We start from the raw sequence: 13,758 nt of genomic DNA on the forward strand, positions 1-13,758 counted from the left end.
TCGCCTGGTGATACCCTGTAGTGCGACCTTGTAACCACATACGGGGATTAAATGCTTCAAACTTGTAAGCGAAAGCCTTCTTGCGAGGATTTCTAATGGAACAATTCCATTTATTAGATCGAAACATAAAAATTGATGTAATTGTTCCAAAGTTTATTTACGTTTCTCCCTTAAAACTACATTTAAATCGATTGAATTTTCGAGACTTGGTAATTTCAGTTTGTTCTTCAACAAAAGACAAATGTTACAATGGTCCCGTGAAATTTAACTGTCGCTCGAGGCTCGTTAAATAAGTTTAAGCACGATTCGACTCGGCCTCTGTAAAAGTCTCTTCTCCTCTAAACCGATGTGCTAAACAGTGAAGAGTTAAAGAGGAAATTTTGCCCTAAAATTTTTTTATTTTCAATTTTATGTCGAGGAAACAGTGATATATTTTATTGTTAAATGAAAATTCGATGAGTTTAGGATTTAATAAATAAACGTTAAAGTAATTCTTATTAAAGGACATTTATAATTTGTCAAAGAAAATAAACTTCGACTAAAAGAGTTGGAGTTAAAATACTTATTTTTTACGTCTAGAAGTATAAAATTTTGCGAGATATTTAAGAATTTTAAAGAGTAACAAAAGAAAAGTTCATTTCGTTTCTGATAGGATTACTTATTCAAGGAACAACATTAATTTATGTCTTACCCCCTGGCAGCTGCTAGCCTTTCTCTAACGTGTTTGAATCACAAAAATAGGAACAGATTCCGTTGCTTAAAGAAATGACTGGCGATAACTTTGCCGAATAGACGAAGAGCAATGCAAGCGGAAAGACCCAATTTAGAAAAGCCTCGTTCGATCGGCTCCAGAGAGCGACGTGATCAATATAACAGAGGAATATATTGAGTTTTTTCGAGGAAAAAACCGCCAGTAAAGAGGATTTCTCTCTACTCATGAACGTTAGACAATTAGAGTTAAATCGGGGATCGTCTAAGCTATACGTTACGCAATTCACACCCCCTAGAAAACTTACCCCCGCATCATCATCTAAACATGATTATACTTCAAATATTAGAGACTTTTTGATCAAGATTTATCTCCCTCCCTCTCTCTACGCGTAACCCCTTCTTGTCAATAGAAGTCGGAATCAGAAACCAGATTAAAATATTCATCATCAATGTTTGTTTTCTAAATGTGATGCGGTTCTCTGTTAGTAGAAGGATATCCATCTGAGAAAATCGAAAAATGAGTCACGAGAGCATGAGTCAACGTGAGTCTCGGTAAAATCCAGGTAGAATGGATTCTGATTCATCCGACTTAATGATGACTAAACGATACACTTCATCAATAATTAGCTACGTTTGTACGTTAAATTCGAATCTGTACAAAAGATTTCTGTCGAAAAAAATGTTAACATCCTTTCCCATAGTTCGCCACTAACTCGCCAGAGGGCAGCACTTAACCCAAGTTTACAGTATAGGGTCGTAACGAGTAGTCGGTCGACACAATTAACTCAGAAAAATCCGGTTGCGGCGGCGAATGGTTATAAATTATGCTAATTACGCACTAAAAATGGGTGAGTAGTAAAATTATTTATATAGAAAATGCTTTCAGCTATCGAATAAAACGTATTTCTAACAATAAAACTTAAGAGATATTTTTAGAATGGATAATAATAATGGTATAAGAGTGGATAAGTTTAGAGTCGTTTAAAGTTTAAAAATGCACCGACGTAGCCCAACCCGTAACGTAATCTTATAGTTTACGATATAAGTAAGGTGGTAGAGGAGAGAAAAAGTTACCAGATCCATTGTTTTTTACTAGATTTCGAGTTATAAATAGGTGGGACGATTGTATAATTGGATATGGTGGATAGTAAAGTTTAAGTTGGGATGTTGCGGTACCTTATCCAGTCTGTGGGACTAAATAGAATTTACAGAACGGTAGTGTCGGATACCACATAAAAAGGTTGTTATATACTCCAGATATCACTGGTCAAATTGTCCAACAAGTCGTTTGCTGTACATTTTATTGGTTCGGTTTTATATCCGGAGACATACGTGATTTCACTACTGCTATCATTGCATCGGAAGGAACAAAGGATTCTTTTTTTTCAAAAATTCCTTTATTTATATTGTAGTAAAATATATTTCGTGATTACAACATGGAAGAGAAGTAACCGAATTGTACAAGTCCAAATCACGATCACTCTTCTTTCTTTATTTATCGGATGCTCAAGTATGCAAATTATCTAGCAGAGAAGTCGAACTTGTCGAAAGTATAAACAAAAGAAATGCGGAATTTAATTTTGCTGATAATTTGTCCTATTTAACGATGCTTTCTCTCACCATTTTGTCGCATTCCTAAAGAGAAATGCAAATCAATCACGTGACTAGGCTGAACCCTTTTTTTTCCCTTTCTCTTCCTCCCAAGGAGAGAGTTAAATTCACAAACTGCTACGAATGTTTTTATCGGCTGTTAGCTCGTAACATTCATTTACGTATCTACATACTTATAAGAGATTTTAGCAGCTTGTAGTCTTAAATAAAAGCGAAGAATATCTGTTGGTGGAGTCATCCATCTTATCATTAAAAGCTGCTCTTTTCTCATTGACGTTTACCAACACCGGGTTAAGGTAGAAAGAGAGTAAAAAAAGTGGAGCAGGGGAGAAGCGTAGGAGCCAGTCCACGTTGCCGCTTCTTAACTCGAGCGAAACGACGATTTTTGCATAACGCCACCCAAGCGCGCACTCACTACGACATTTGCATTTGTGATGCGTGACACCCGACCCATCGCACACCTCGTGGAGTCCTCTTCCGCCGAAATAGTTCGCTTAAGGGGGATCCAACGGTCATCAACGTTGTATTAAACTAGGGTATAGGAAGAGGAGGGGTGAAGCGGGGGGTCGGGTGTGACGTCGACGTGGTGCCTTAGCGCCAGGTGCTAGTCGAATAACACGGTACGGAACTAGAGAGACGACGCGGAGGGAGACGGTGTGTGTCGGTCGGTGATTTTATCGCCGAGTGGCTCTACGACTTGGCGCATTTTGTTAGACTGTGAGGTTGGAGAGGTTGTGTTTGGGATAGACGTCGACCACACTTTACGTTGTGTTTTCTTCTGTTTTGTAATCGGTTTTCTGTTTCTTGTTCGACATCGTCTGTAGCAGTGAGAAAAGTCTTGGAGGAGAACCGATAGCTGGACATAACGAGAACCAAGAACGCCACTTCAAGGTTAGTATCCCAATATGGCAGGTGGTAGATTTAAGTACGCTAACAATCCAATTTTCTTCCGTCTCCTTCTCCGCACCTATATGTGTAATTGGCCGGCCGCTACCGAATTTAAATTAGGAACCGTTTAAGGATGACCGCGGCCGGAAGTCATCCCCGTTGAAAAACACGTAAATAAAATTAGAAAAGGCCATCGTCTCTGGCCTTTTTTCCTCGATTGGTTAAAGACGAGTGCGGAAATATCGTATCGTTGTTGGAGCGAGGAGAGGCAGTTCGATATCTTTTAACAGAAAAGCCCCGACAGCACATGGTCCGCCATGTTGTATTGTCGTGCAGGATCATTAAAGCGTTTCTTAGTCTGGTCTATATACTACACATCCACACTCGATGCCGGTCTGTCGTGTGACGTTACGAATTTTTACACCGTTAACGCGTGTTTCCTACACCGTCCTCTCGTCCCGTTATCTTTAAAAGGTGCGAGGGAAAGAGCCGTATTTTAAGTGTTGTTATACCGATTGGTTACTCCTTCCCTCGAGCCGGATAATGGGAGCAACCCACTTGGAGAAGTTTGAACTAGTTAAAGTTAGTCGATACTAGATGTAATCGAAGCACTGTGTATGGCAATAATTCTATATAAATAACGGCTCCTCTATCCTCTCCGCACGCTCCCCTCTATCGGGAGAATGGGAAGAACCCGAGGTTTGTAATCGGAGCAATGACGGCTTCCCAGCAGCACAAGGATGTAATGCCGGGTATCGGGCCGTGTATCGAACAGAAGGACTAACGTCTAACACATGATTTACTCGTCCGGAGATGGTTAAAATGGGGGTGGAAATTAGCCAAAAGCCTCGTCCTTGCGGGGACGTGTTTTGCGATATTTTGTTGATGGACATAGATCAATGTTGATGTCGAATGTTTGGCTGGTTGCTATAGGCAACGTTCGTGTTGACACCGGTCACACAGCTAGCGGGTTATTCACTCAACAAAATGCGAACGATCCTGGAGTTTATGTCGCTTCCTGTCTGCGCATGATCGCCGCCAACGTACGCGTACGTTCGTACTACGAGAAAACCCGAGGGGAGTGCCGAGGAATGCACGTTTGGCCAACGAGAGGAACCTCTCGGTGCCGTTTTAAACGGGGATTTAAAGCGCTCCGCCGATGACAATCGCGCTTTGATTAAAGCTTAAAAGGGACGACTGCTCGCGCGTGCAGATTGATGACGTTTGCGGTGTTTAGAACGGGACCACCTGGAACGTGTCTTATGGCGCAGCTGCCATTGTTTACCGTGGAAAATCGCTTTATGGCCGTCCACGTGACCATATTTAGTTTGTAAATGGTCATTGTCTCCGACACGCGGTATGCCACTTCTCCCCCCCCCGAATTAACGCGATTCGTAGGAGTAGGAAGCGCGTGCGCGTGTTTGTTTGTTTTCAAACGATGTTGAGGTGCATTTTTTCCTGCTTTCTTTTCCTTTCGACAGGTACAAACATGAATGGAATGGACGGGAATCCAGGGGTCCAATTACAACAGAACGGCACGCTTCACAATTCCGTACAAGGTTCGTCACCGGAGGATAGCAAGACCAATTTGATAGTTAACTATTTACCGCAGGCAATGTCGCAGGAAGAGATTCGTAGTTTATTCTCGAGCATCGGCGAGGTGGAATCGTGTAAATTGATCAGAGACAAAGGAACAGGTACGTAACTGAATCGACTTATTCTTCGGTCCTTCGTACTCTCGCGTCAGGACGTACGTTTAAAACGGTTATTTCAAGAATATTTACCCAAGAAAGGCAAAGCACAAGCGAAGTTTAGGCTGAGTGCCACACTTAAATAATCAAAAGTAAGATTTCTAAGAGATCTTTGCCCTCCGAAGACGATAGACGTTGGCTTAGAATAGACGAAATTGTCATCAGTAGGCGCTTAATATCGTCTAGATGAGGTCTAAAATAGAAATTTCGGAGTAAATTCGTATCGTTGGAGATTGGAGATAATAACATAATCCTTTTCACTACAAAAACATCGCTGTAATAACATCCAACGCGGCCAATAAACAGTGTTTCTATTTACGGATCTCCGTGACCTTAGCACATCTCGAGCGTCGGGAGGAGGCGATTTATTTCCAAATTTAATAATAATAAAAACGTTTTTGTGTAAAACGCCGAGTTTGCACTTTGGGAAGAGCCTATCTGGCTCTGTCATTGTTTCCAAAATTATCCAAACTTGTTCTCTAAATGATCCTCATTCGACACCACTTTAAAATTTATGTCGAGGTTAGCGAAGCTTTTTACTGCTTCGGAGACGAGAAAATTCGTTCCTCGACGACGGCGACTGTTTGCTTTTTTTAATAAAAAAAACGGTTTCCCGTCCGTCCGTCCGTTAACGGAAGTACATCCCGCAGATCAATCAAATCCTTGTCCCGCAACGATTGTGTAACATTAAGTACAAGTTTGAGTCAACATATTCATTCGAAGGGCTTATCTGCACACGCGACAAGGAGAGGGGATCTACTATACAGATGGAGAAGGGATCAGCCGTCTATTGTGTAGTACACGTGGCCGGAAGGGAACATATGTTGAATCACGTGACACGAGAGCCGTCACCTCCAGGTGGTGCCGGCCTTTTGTCCTTTCGGGGCTCCCTAATTGCAACCGACGACGGGGCGTCTCCCCAACCGGTGGTCTACGAGGGCTCCCGCGTTTTTTTCCTATCCTCTTCCTCCTCCTCCTTTTCGGGTTCCCCGGTTTAAACAAAAAGCCTCCCCGATCCCAGCGATAGGGTTAAGTGAACTGGCAGCTGCGTTGCCGAACTGCACGTGACGTCTGCCGTGGCCGGAGAAGGGCTTCGGAAACCTTGCAAGTGGCCACCCTCTTCCCCCTCCCCCTCCAAGCGATGGTTTAGGGTGTCTCGCGCTTGCGCCACCAGCCGAAACGGGTGTAGTTTTTCCCTCTTATCCCACGGAGTTACGCTTTGCTCCCAGCGGAGTTTTTTTTTATTTTTGGAGGGGGAGAAATGAAAATTGGTTTTCCTTTTCCGATGTGTATCGCGTATAAATTAAATTTGGAAAAATTTAAACGTTCGGAGGCGGGAGTCGAACGGAGGAAGAACGAGTGTCTAACTACTGACTAGTGTGGTAACAACGGATTGGTTGCGAGCGAAGATCGGTAGTAAAATTCGTTACGTAAGGGAAGGTGGTAAAAATCGAGTTAGGACGAAAGCGGAAAACTCTCGTCAGCGCGTAAAAATGCAGGTGCAAAGATACGAAAATTAAAAAGGAAAGTAAACTCGGCATGAAATTTTAATTGTGTAATTGTTTCTGTTACAGGTCAGAGTCTAGGTTACGGATTCGTTAACTATGTTCGGTCCGAAGATGCGGAGAAAGCCATAAATACACTTAATGGTTTGAGATTGCAGAACAAAACCATCAAGGTAAGGAGCCGAAAGTGCCGTGTCTGCGTTACCGAGTTACGGCGGTCCGATTGTCCGTTCCGTTGTTGGTACGTCACTCGATTTCGGGAGAGACCACGAAGAGTAGGTAAAGGCCAACGTCCTCTCAGATTCCGGCGAAACATGCATATTGTCCTTCTGCCGTCATCTTCGTTCCCCTCCCGAAGCTGGGGAGAAGCAGACGCCGTTGTCATGGAGACGGAGCCGACCTTGCTTAGTCGCATCTGCCAAGAATCGATTTGCCACTACATCTACCTCAGCCAGTCGTAGAACTGCCTCTTGACTCCGGAGCGTCGTTTAAAATAGCAGCGCGCAACGTAGGAAGGGGGTGAAAGGCGATGACGTAGGCTGGCAGTTCGGGTTCTACTTTTAGCAAGAGAAGTTTCGTTCATAAAGCTGAGCTCGATGGAATTCCCGACGAGGTTTAGAGTAACGAACGATAAAAAGTGTGACAGCGAAAACAGTCTTGGCTTTCTGCCCCCTTTCCTCCGCCGCTCCGTTCGAGAATTCTGGTTAAATAGCCCGCAGTATACGATTGTTAGTCTGCCAACTCCACCAGTCACAGTCACGTTACGCCACTGGTATGCAGCAAATGAGACATTGACGTATGTTTCCTCCCTTCCACGCGGAAAAAATGCAAACAAAGACGACTCCTCACCTGTCATGCTGGAGTGACGCGAGGACGAAACGAGGGAGGAAAAAAAATTATATTCGTGTTTTCGGATTAAAATAATTAACGTAACTCTTACGGGATTTAAAATCTTTTTCCTGCTTCGCTTTTTTGCTAATTGGAACAATTAAACGTTTAATTAAAATCGCGATTTATCATCTCCCCTCGAGTGATGCTGGAGCGATGAATATTTTCTCCCGTTTCGCGCCCGATACTGTGTTTTATAAAGGCAGAGACGAAAAATATACGCTTAAATTCATTACATTTATGTAGATTAGCGCGCCTAAAATCGATAAATTGCGACGAAACATTAAAATCTTGCTCGTGGTGATGATAAATTTGTAGAAAACGTTGGACCATTAGTAAAACGTAACTCGTAATGTTTCAGGTATCGTACGCTCGACCGAGCAGCGAAGCCATCAAGGGAGCTAACCTTTACGTCAGTGGACTTCCAAAGTCGATGACCCAACAAGATCTGGAGGGATTGTTTCTACCTTTCGGTCGCATCATCACTTCGCGCATCCTCTGCGACAACATTACAGGTAAGACATCATCAAAAAGCATTGGATAAATCCTAGCGGCTAAGCGAGAACTGATTGGATGCTTCTTTTTTTTTCTTTCCTTCTTGCAACGCCTGCCTTTTCAAGAGGTTGACGTTCTTTCTTCTCCCCCAGGTCTTTCCAAAGGCGTTGGGTTTGTTCGTTTCGACCAGCGGATCGAAGCCGAGAGGGCCATTAAACATCTACATAACACCATTCCCGAAGGTGCCACCGAACCTATCACAGTGAAGTTTGCCAATAATCCCAGCAACAACACCAAAGCCATAGCACCACTGGCTGCCTATCTGCCTCCCCAACGCCGTTTTCCTGGTCCCATTCACCATCCTGCAAACCGGTTCAGGTATATTCCTCTGTCACCAGTCTCCAGGTACGAGTACAACCCGTCTCCATATTTCTGCATATTCGTCCTCTTCTGTTGTTTACGTTCCTTCTTGCTCTGTTTTTTTCTCGGTGCCGAGGCCAAGCAACCAGCATCGATGATTTTGTTTTGTTATATAAAGCATGTGGAAGTTCTTTCGCATTCTTCGGGATGCGAACGTTGATTTTAATATATTATTACGTTCATTCTTATGCAGAATATAATTTTTTGGTATTTTTTTGGTTACCTAACAGAGTTATTATCTAGATTTTTGCCTTTATATTTGCTTGCAGAAAGTTGAGTTAGTTTCATTTCTTTGCCTAATTCCAGAATGATATAAAAGCCTTTATTTAACCATTTTTTTAATATTAAGTCTCTCTCTATATATATAAATAAATGATATTATATATATACTTTATATACATGCATAATATATATATACATATATAATATTTATATATATAAAATAATTATGAAAATAGAAAAGAAAAAAAATTATATAAATTTAGTGAATTTTAAGAGTGTTTAATGATTTAAATTGTTGAAAACAATATATATATACATATATATAATGTAATTGTAATGTGAACTCGGGAAGGAGAAGGAATATGGACGAATTACCTGGAACATGGAGACAGAGTAAAGTACTTGATGGTACCTGATCATAAATTAATCAAAATCTGCATCTCGTTTGGCTGATAATAGAACAACCTCTCTAAAGATTAATCGTGTCAAATTAAACAATTCAACAAACGAGATACAGCAGGTAAAAGTTAATTTAAGTGCGCGTATTCTCTTATTTAAAATATCACGAAAAAGTCGCCTTCACGGATAAACAAGTTCTCTTTTCTTTTTTTTCTCTTTTTTTTTCCTCTGTTGATGCAGGTACTCGCCTCTGGCAGGTGATCTGCTGGCAAGTCCACTGCTTACAGGAACGGCCATCAACGGATCCGGTTGGTGTATATTTGTATACAACTTAGCACCGGACACGGAGGAGAACCTGTTGTGGCAATTGTTTGGACCATTCGGAGCTGTTCAGAGTGTCAAAGTGATTAGAGATCTGCAGACCAACAAGTGCAAAGGATTCGGATTTGTGACAATGACCAACTACGACGAAGCAGTGGTTGCTATACAGAGTTTGAACGGTTACACGCTGGGCAGCAGGGTCTTGCAGGTCTCCTTCAAGACTAACAAGTCCAAGTCCTAAGTGCAACCTACCTCTTTAACCCCCGGGACTGCGAAGCTGAGGTGTGCAGGAAGAGGGAGCGTGATTTTTGATTTCTACGAAGCCGCCGCGAGATCTTTAAAGAAAAATAATAATAAATGAAGAATAATTAAACATCCGAATCCCCTCTTCCCGACCACCTCAGTCGCCTCCGAAAACTGTCTGCCTCACCGAATATTGTCGGATGGGTGACGTTCCACGAAATTAAAAAAAAAACAAAAAAAAACAAATGATACCAAGGTCGGGAGGACACATCTCTCTAGTGTTTTTGAGCATATAGATCTCTTGTGCTGTTCCTCCAGCAGAAATATCTGCTAAAAAGTCATTATTATTATTTTCTTTATTTATTTTTTGTTAGCTAATTTATCTTTTTAAAAACCAGGTAGATGGTCCGGTACGCCAGGAATTGTTAACGAAAAGAGTCAGTTAAAAAATGATGATAATACTCCGCAGGGGTTAGTCTTTTTACTTATTGTTAGAATCCCATTTATTCCGACCTCCTGCAAGTTTTTCTAGTCACAAATTTTGACCTGTCGTACCTGGATAAGTTCTACCTTTTAGTCAATTAAGAATATTTTAACTTATATATTTGCTAACCTATATAGTTGTAATATATACATATATATATTATTATTATAATTATTATATATATATATAATGTAACGCAAGAAGTGTTTACTTGTATTTTCATTGATAACAGTTGATAGTAGATAGACCTCTCCCCCTCATCCTTAGTTTAATCTTTATTTTATTTTTGTGTGTTTTCTTTTGAGTTTTGCACGAACCGAGTTTCGTTCTTGTTTTATTATTATTATTTTTTGTTTTAATATATATATTATATTATTATTATAATTAATTAATTTAAATTAATTTCTACGCTTTTCATCTCTCTCCTTTTGAGACGTTTCTCTCTTTTTGTATGAATTTTTTTGTTTAAAAAAATATATTAAAAAGGTCACATTTTTCACGATTTTGGTTTTATTTTTTTCGTTTTTTTTGTTTGTTTGCATTATTTAAAAAATAATAATCATGAATTAACACATGCATGTTAATTATTATTTATTTATTTATTTATTTATTATATTTGTTTAAATTAACGTTATCATTATTGGCATAATGGGGAATACGGAAAAATGGTATGCATGTTGATGTATGATAAATGGGGAACATGCACAAAAGATTAAAAGTGCAAACAAAAGCCCCACTACAGTCACGTCACACATCATCGATTGATCGATTTCAAGGGATACTTTTAAATAAAGTGAGCCAATTCTTTCAGCCACAATCTCTTCAAACTTCCAGGAAAAATGTCTATTTTTGTAAAAGATCGAGAAGAAGCTGTTGGTAGGGCAATTTTACGCAAAAAATAATAATTAAAAAATAATAATAATACCCAGGACTTCTCTGTACCATATACAAGGTTGTGTGAACTGTTCTACCACCTTGTTCTTCCAGTAAAAAAAAAAGTTTAAACATAAAAAAGGACAGACTACTATACAGAATAATCGAGGCTTTACCCTTGATGTGTGCTTTGATATACAAGGTACCAAAGTGATTTTTTGAGAACGGTGTTTACGGAATATAATTGTAAAAGCAATGATCTGAAAGGTCACAAGTTTTATTGTATATATATTGTGGACTGTTTGGGGACATTTTTGATAAAAAAATAATAATAATAATTAATAATAATAATAATTAATGCCCGATTTGTAGCAAGAAAAAAAAACGTTACTTTTTGCTACAGGATTTGAGACGGCATTTGAAGAAATCTCTAGTTATAGAACAGTTTAAACCGGAAGAAATATTATTAAAAAATACATTCCGACATAGACACTACAAGCAAACATCAAAAAAAGAAGAAAAAAAAACTATTTTGAAGTAGAAGTTTCTCTCAGATCATTCTTTTTTGCTGGTGACATATGTAATAATAACCCACTAGTTCCCGGTTTTTAGGAGTTCTTATTCTTAAACTGTTGGGTGCTGTTTGTGCTTTTGCCGACTCGAGTGGGGCAAAGACATTTTCCAAGTTGTCACAGGTGCTCGGCAATATCGTATGCAAACTTCGATTTATCTTTTACTCCCGTGTCCTTTAATCCCTTCTCCCACGATAAAACTGTCATTTGAAAGGAATTTTATACTTAAATGTCTTTATAAGCTTTAAAAGCTGGAGGGGAGAAAAATCCTTGTAGTGTCTAAGGGATATATTAATTAATTTATTTTTTGATTATTTAATTATTACGAAGAAATTCGCTAGCCAAATCTACATTCCCTCAAATTTAGACCAATCTTAGGTGACGAGACCAGGTCTAAAGGTCACACACATTCCATTTTGTGATAACCTCTATCGATGCAATAAGGGCTACTCACTCAAGTTTTGACAGTGCATTTTGGAACCACTTTCAACTATCACCATTTACCGAACGTGTAGCATGGTTCTGTCCTGTTCAAAGCCTCAGTTTGATAAGGTCTGGATATTTAGAGGCTTGATTGGATAGGTCAAATTTTATTTCAAATAAAACAACTCTCTATCCAACCCCCTCGTCATATTATATAACTATTTAATAAAGAAACAAATGAGTAAAAAAAGAAAATGTTTATTCACTTCCTCTTTGTACAATTCTTAGTCTGTTTTAAGAATTATATTCTACCCTTTTTCCTTCCTCCCTCCGTATTTGCAAACTTTTTATGGTATTTGATCACGGTTGGCCATTCTAGTTATTGTCGGCAACCCCCTAAAATGAAGCCACTCGAACCATTCCAACGGGAGGGGGGTGTTGTTGATTCAAAAGTGGCTTCAGGAATTATATCGAGAATATAAAAAGGTAGCCTCTATTTCACTACTTAAGTAGCTTATTCCAAGTTTTTGAATCGTACCTAGAATAGTTTGTGCAGCAGGAATTGTTTTGCAGTTTTTGATGTTTGTTCAGTTTCGTGATGTGCAAGTTGAGTAGTAGTTTATCCTAGTGTTCTCGATGGCAAGCAGCTTGTAAGTTGTTGCATTGCCTTTTTGTGCATGTAAGTTCTTTTTAATATTGAATACGCTTTAAAATTCTACTTTACGAAGCTATTTCACTTTGTCTCTTTGGTCGGTGTCGATTGATGTGCTTTAAAAAAAATTAAAACAAAGAAAACTCCATGTGCCCGTCGAACTAAGTTTTATCTTCTCACTTGTGTATCTCCCCTTCCTGCCCCCGAATTTCCCTTCGTATCCCCTAATTTAGGGCCAAACGTGGGGGGCAGAAGCGGGTGGAGGGGAGAACCACCGAGGTCTCTGGTTGGTTCTGTTCAAATTAGACGGCCCTAACTGGAATGGCCTGTTTTTTTCTCTGGACGTGGAATTTTCGCTGCTTAACTATAACGGTTTATGAAGTTTTTGCATTGTTGCAATTCGCGAATTTGAATTTATTCCTGTGTCGGGGAAAGTGGTGAGACGAACAGGTGGGGAGGGAGTCTCTTCTCTCCTCCCTCCCCAACTTGTGAGGATGGCTGTTGTACGTTTCCAGACGTAGTTTTGACTGTATTGTAATTTGTACTTTTCCATGTTGACACTTAATAAATTTCCAATATCTTGGAGCCAGTGTTGTCTATTCACTTTAAAAAAAGTTTTTTTAAGAACGGAAAGAGCTCAATCTCTAGCGTCGAACTCAGAGAGAGAGAGATTAAGAGTAACGCTAGAGAATGTAGCTTGAACATACACACCAATCCCTGATTTTAAAAATGTAAAATATATATAAAGAAAAAGCCGAGTGTTTTTTTCATGTGAAACATTTTTTAAATTGGAATAAATTGATACATTTTCTTTTCCAGCTGTCGCATTTTGCTTTCGAGTCAGCTGTTCTTTATTTTGGGAGGGTAGCCGGCCATGACCCTACCAACGGTACCTCGTGCTCAACAATGGTTATTGAAGTAGTAGGGGTCACGTGCCCGTTACAATAGTGTTTCCCCTAACCGTCATCCGTAGTTCATTGTCCGATCACCCAAGTCGTTACGTCACAACTGCACTCAGCTGGTTGACAGCTGGCATCGATCGCCTCGTTACCCTTTTCCTTTCAATAGGCGCTAAACCGTAGACTACGGCGACATCTACCGGACGCGGATCGAACTACATTCGAAATTTAAAATTTGAAAAAACGGTTTTTTAAAATATTTTTATCCAATCAACGGCGCGGAAAATTCGTGATCGCGTCACGTGTCTGTTTTAGATTTTATTTCGGGATTAACGCGCGTAAAATCGAGATTTTTAACTTATTCGTTACATGAATTGGCGTTTATTTTAATTCGTAAAGAT

The 13,758-nt window shown here is 39.9% G+C and overlaps 1 protein-coding gene across 7 annotated transcripts; it reads left to right on the top strand.

The window, feature by feature from the left end:
- Nucleotides 1-1,456: 1,456 nt before the first annotated feature.
- On the top strand, nucleotides 1,457-13,043 carry LOC136976532 (ELAV-like protein 1). 7 transcript variants are annotated; one of them, XR_010880943.1, is made up of 7 exons: nucleotides 1,457-1,559; nucleotides 4,692-4,907; nucleotides 6,536-6,639; nucleotides 7,716-7,869; nucleotides 7,975-8,254; nucleotides 8,844-9,011; nucleotides 9,131-9,264. XR_010880943.1 is itself a non-coding variant. In XM_067271835.1 (6 exons), the coding sequence occupies exons 1-6, from the start codon at nucleotides 1,523-1,525 to the stop codon at nucleotides 9,450-9,452; spliced, it is 1,113 nt and encodes a 370-aa protein (XP_067127936.1). In that variant the 5' UTR covers nucleotides 1,457-1,522; the 3' UTR covers nucleotides 9,453-13,043. The 7 variants fall into 7 exon arrangements, 6 of the variants coding, with proteins under 6 accessions (XP_067127936.1, XP_067127937.1, XP_067127938.1 ...); XM_067271835.1 differs by lacking the exon at nucleotides 8,844-9,011 and having other exon boundaries at nucleotides 9,131-13,043; XM_067271836.1 differs by lacking the exon at nucleotides 8,844-9,011 and having other exon boundaries at nucleotides 7,975-8,227; nucleotides 9,131-13,043.
- The last annotated feature ends 715 nt before the right edge of the window (nucleotides 13,044-13,758 follow it).

This window comes from Centruroides vittatus, unplaced genomic scaffold, assembly GCF_030686945.1.
Source record: "Centruroides vittatus isolate TY-2023 unplaced genomic scaffold, ASM3068694v2 contig_401, whole genome shotgun sequence".
Classification (NCBI taxonomy): Eukaryota; Metazoa; Arthropoda; class Arachnida; order Scorpiones; family Buthidae; genus Centruroides; species Centruroides vittatus.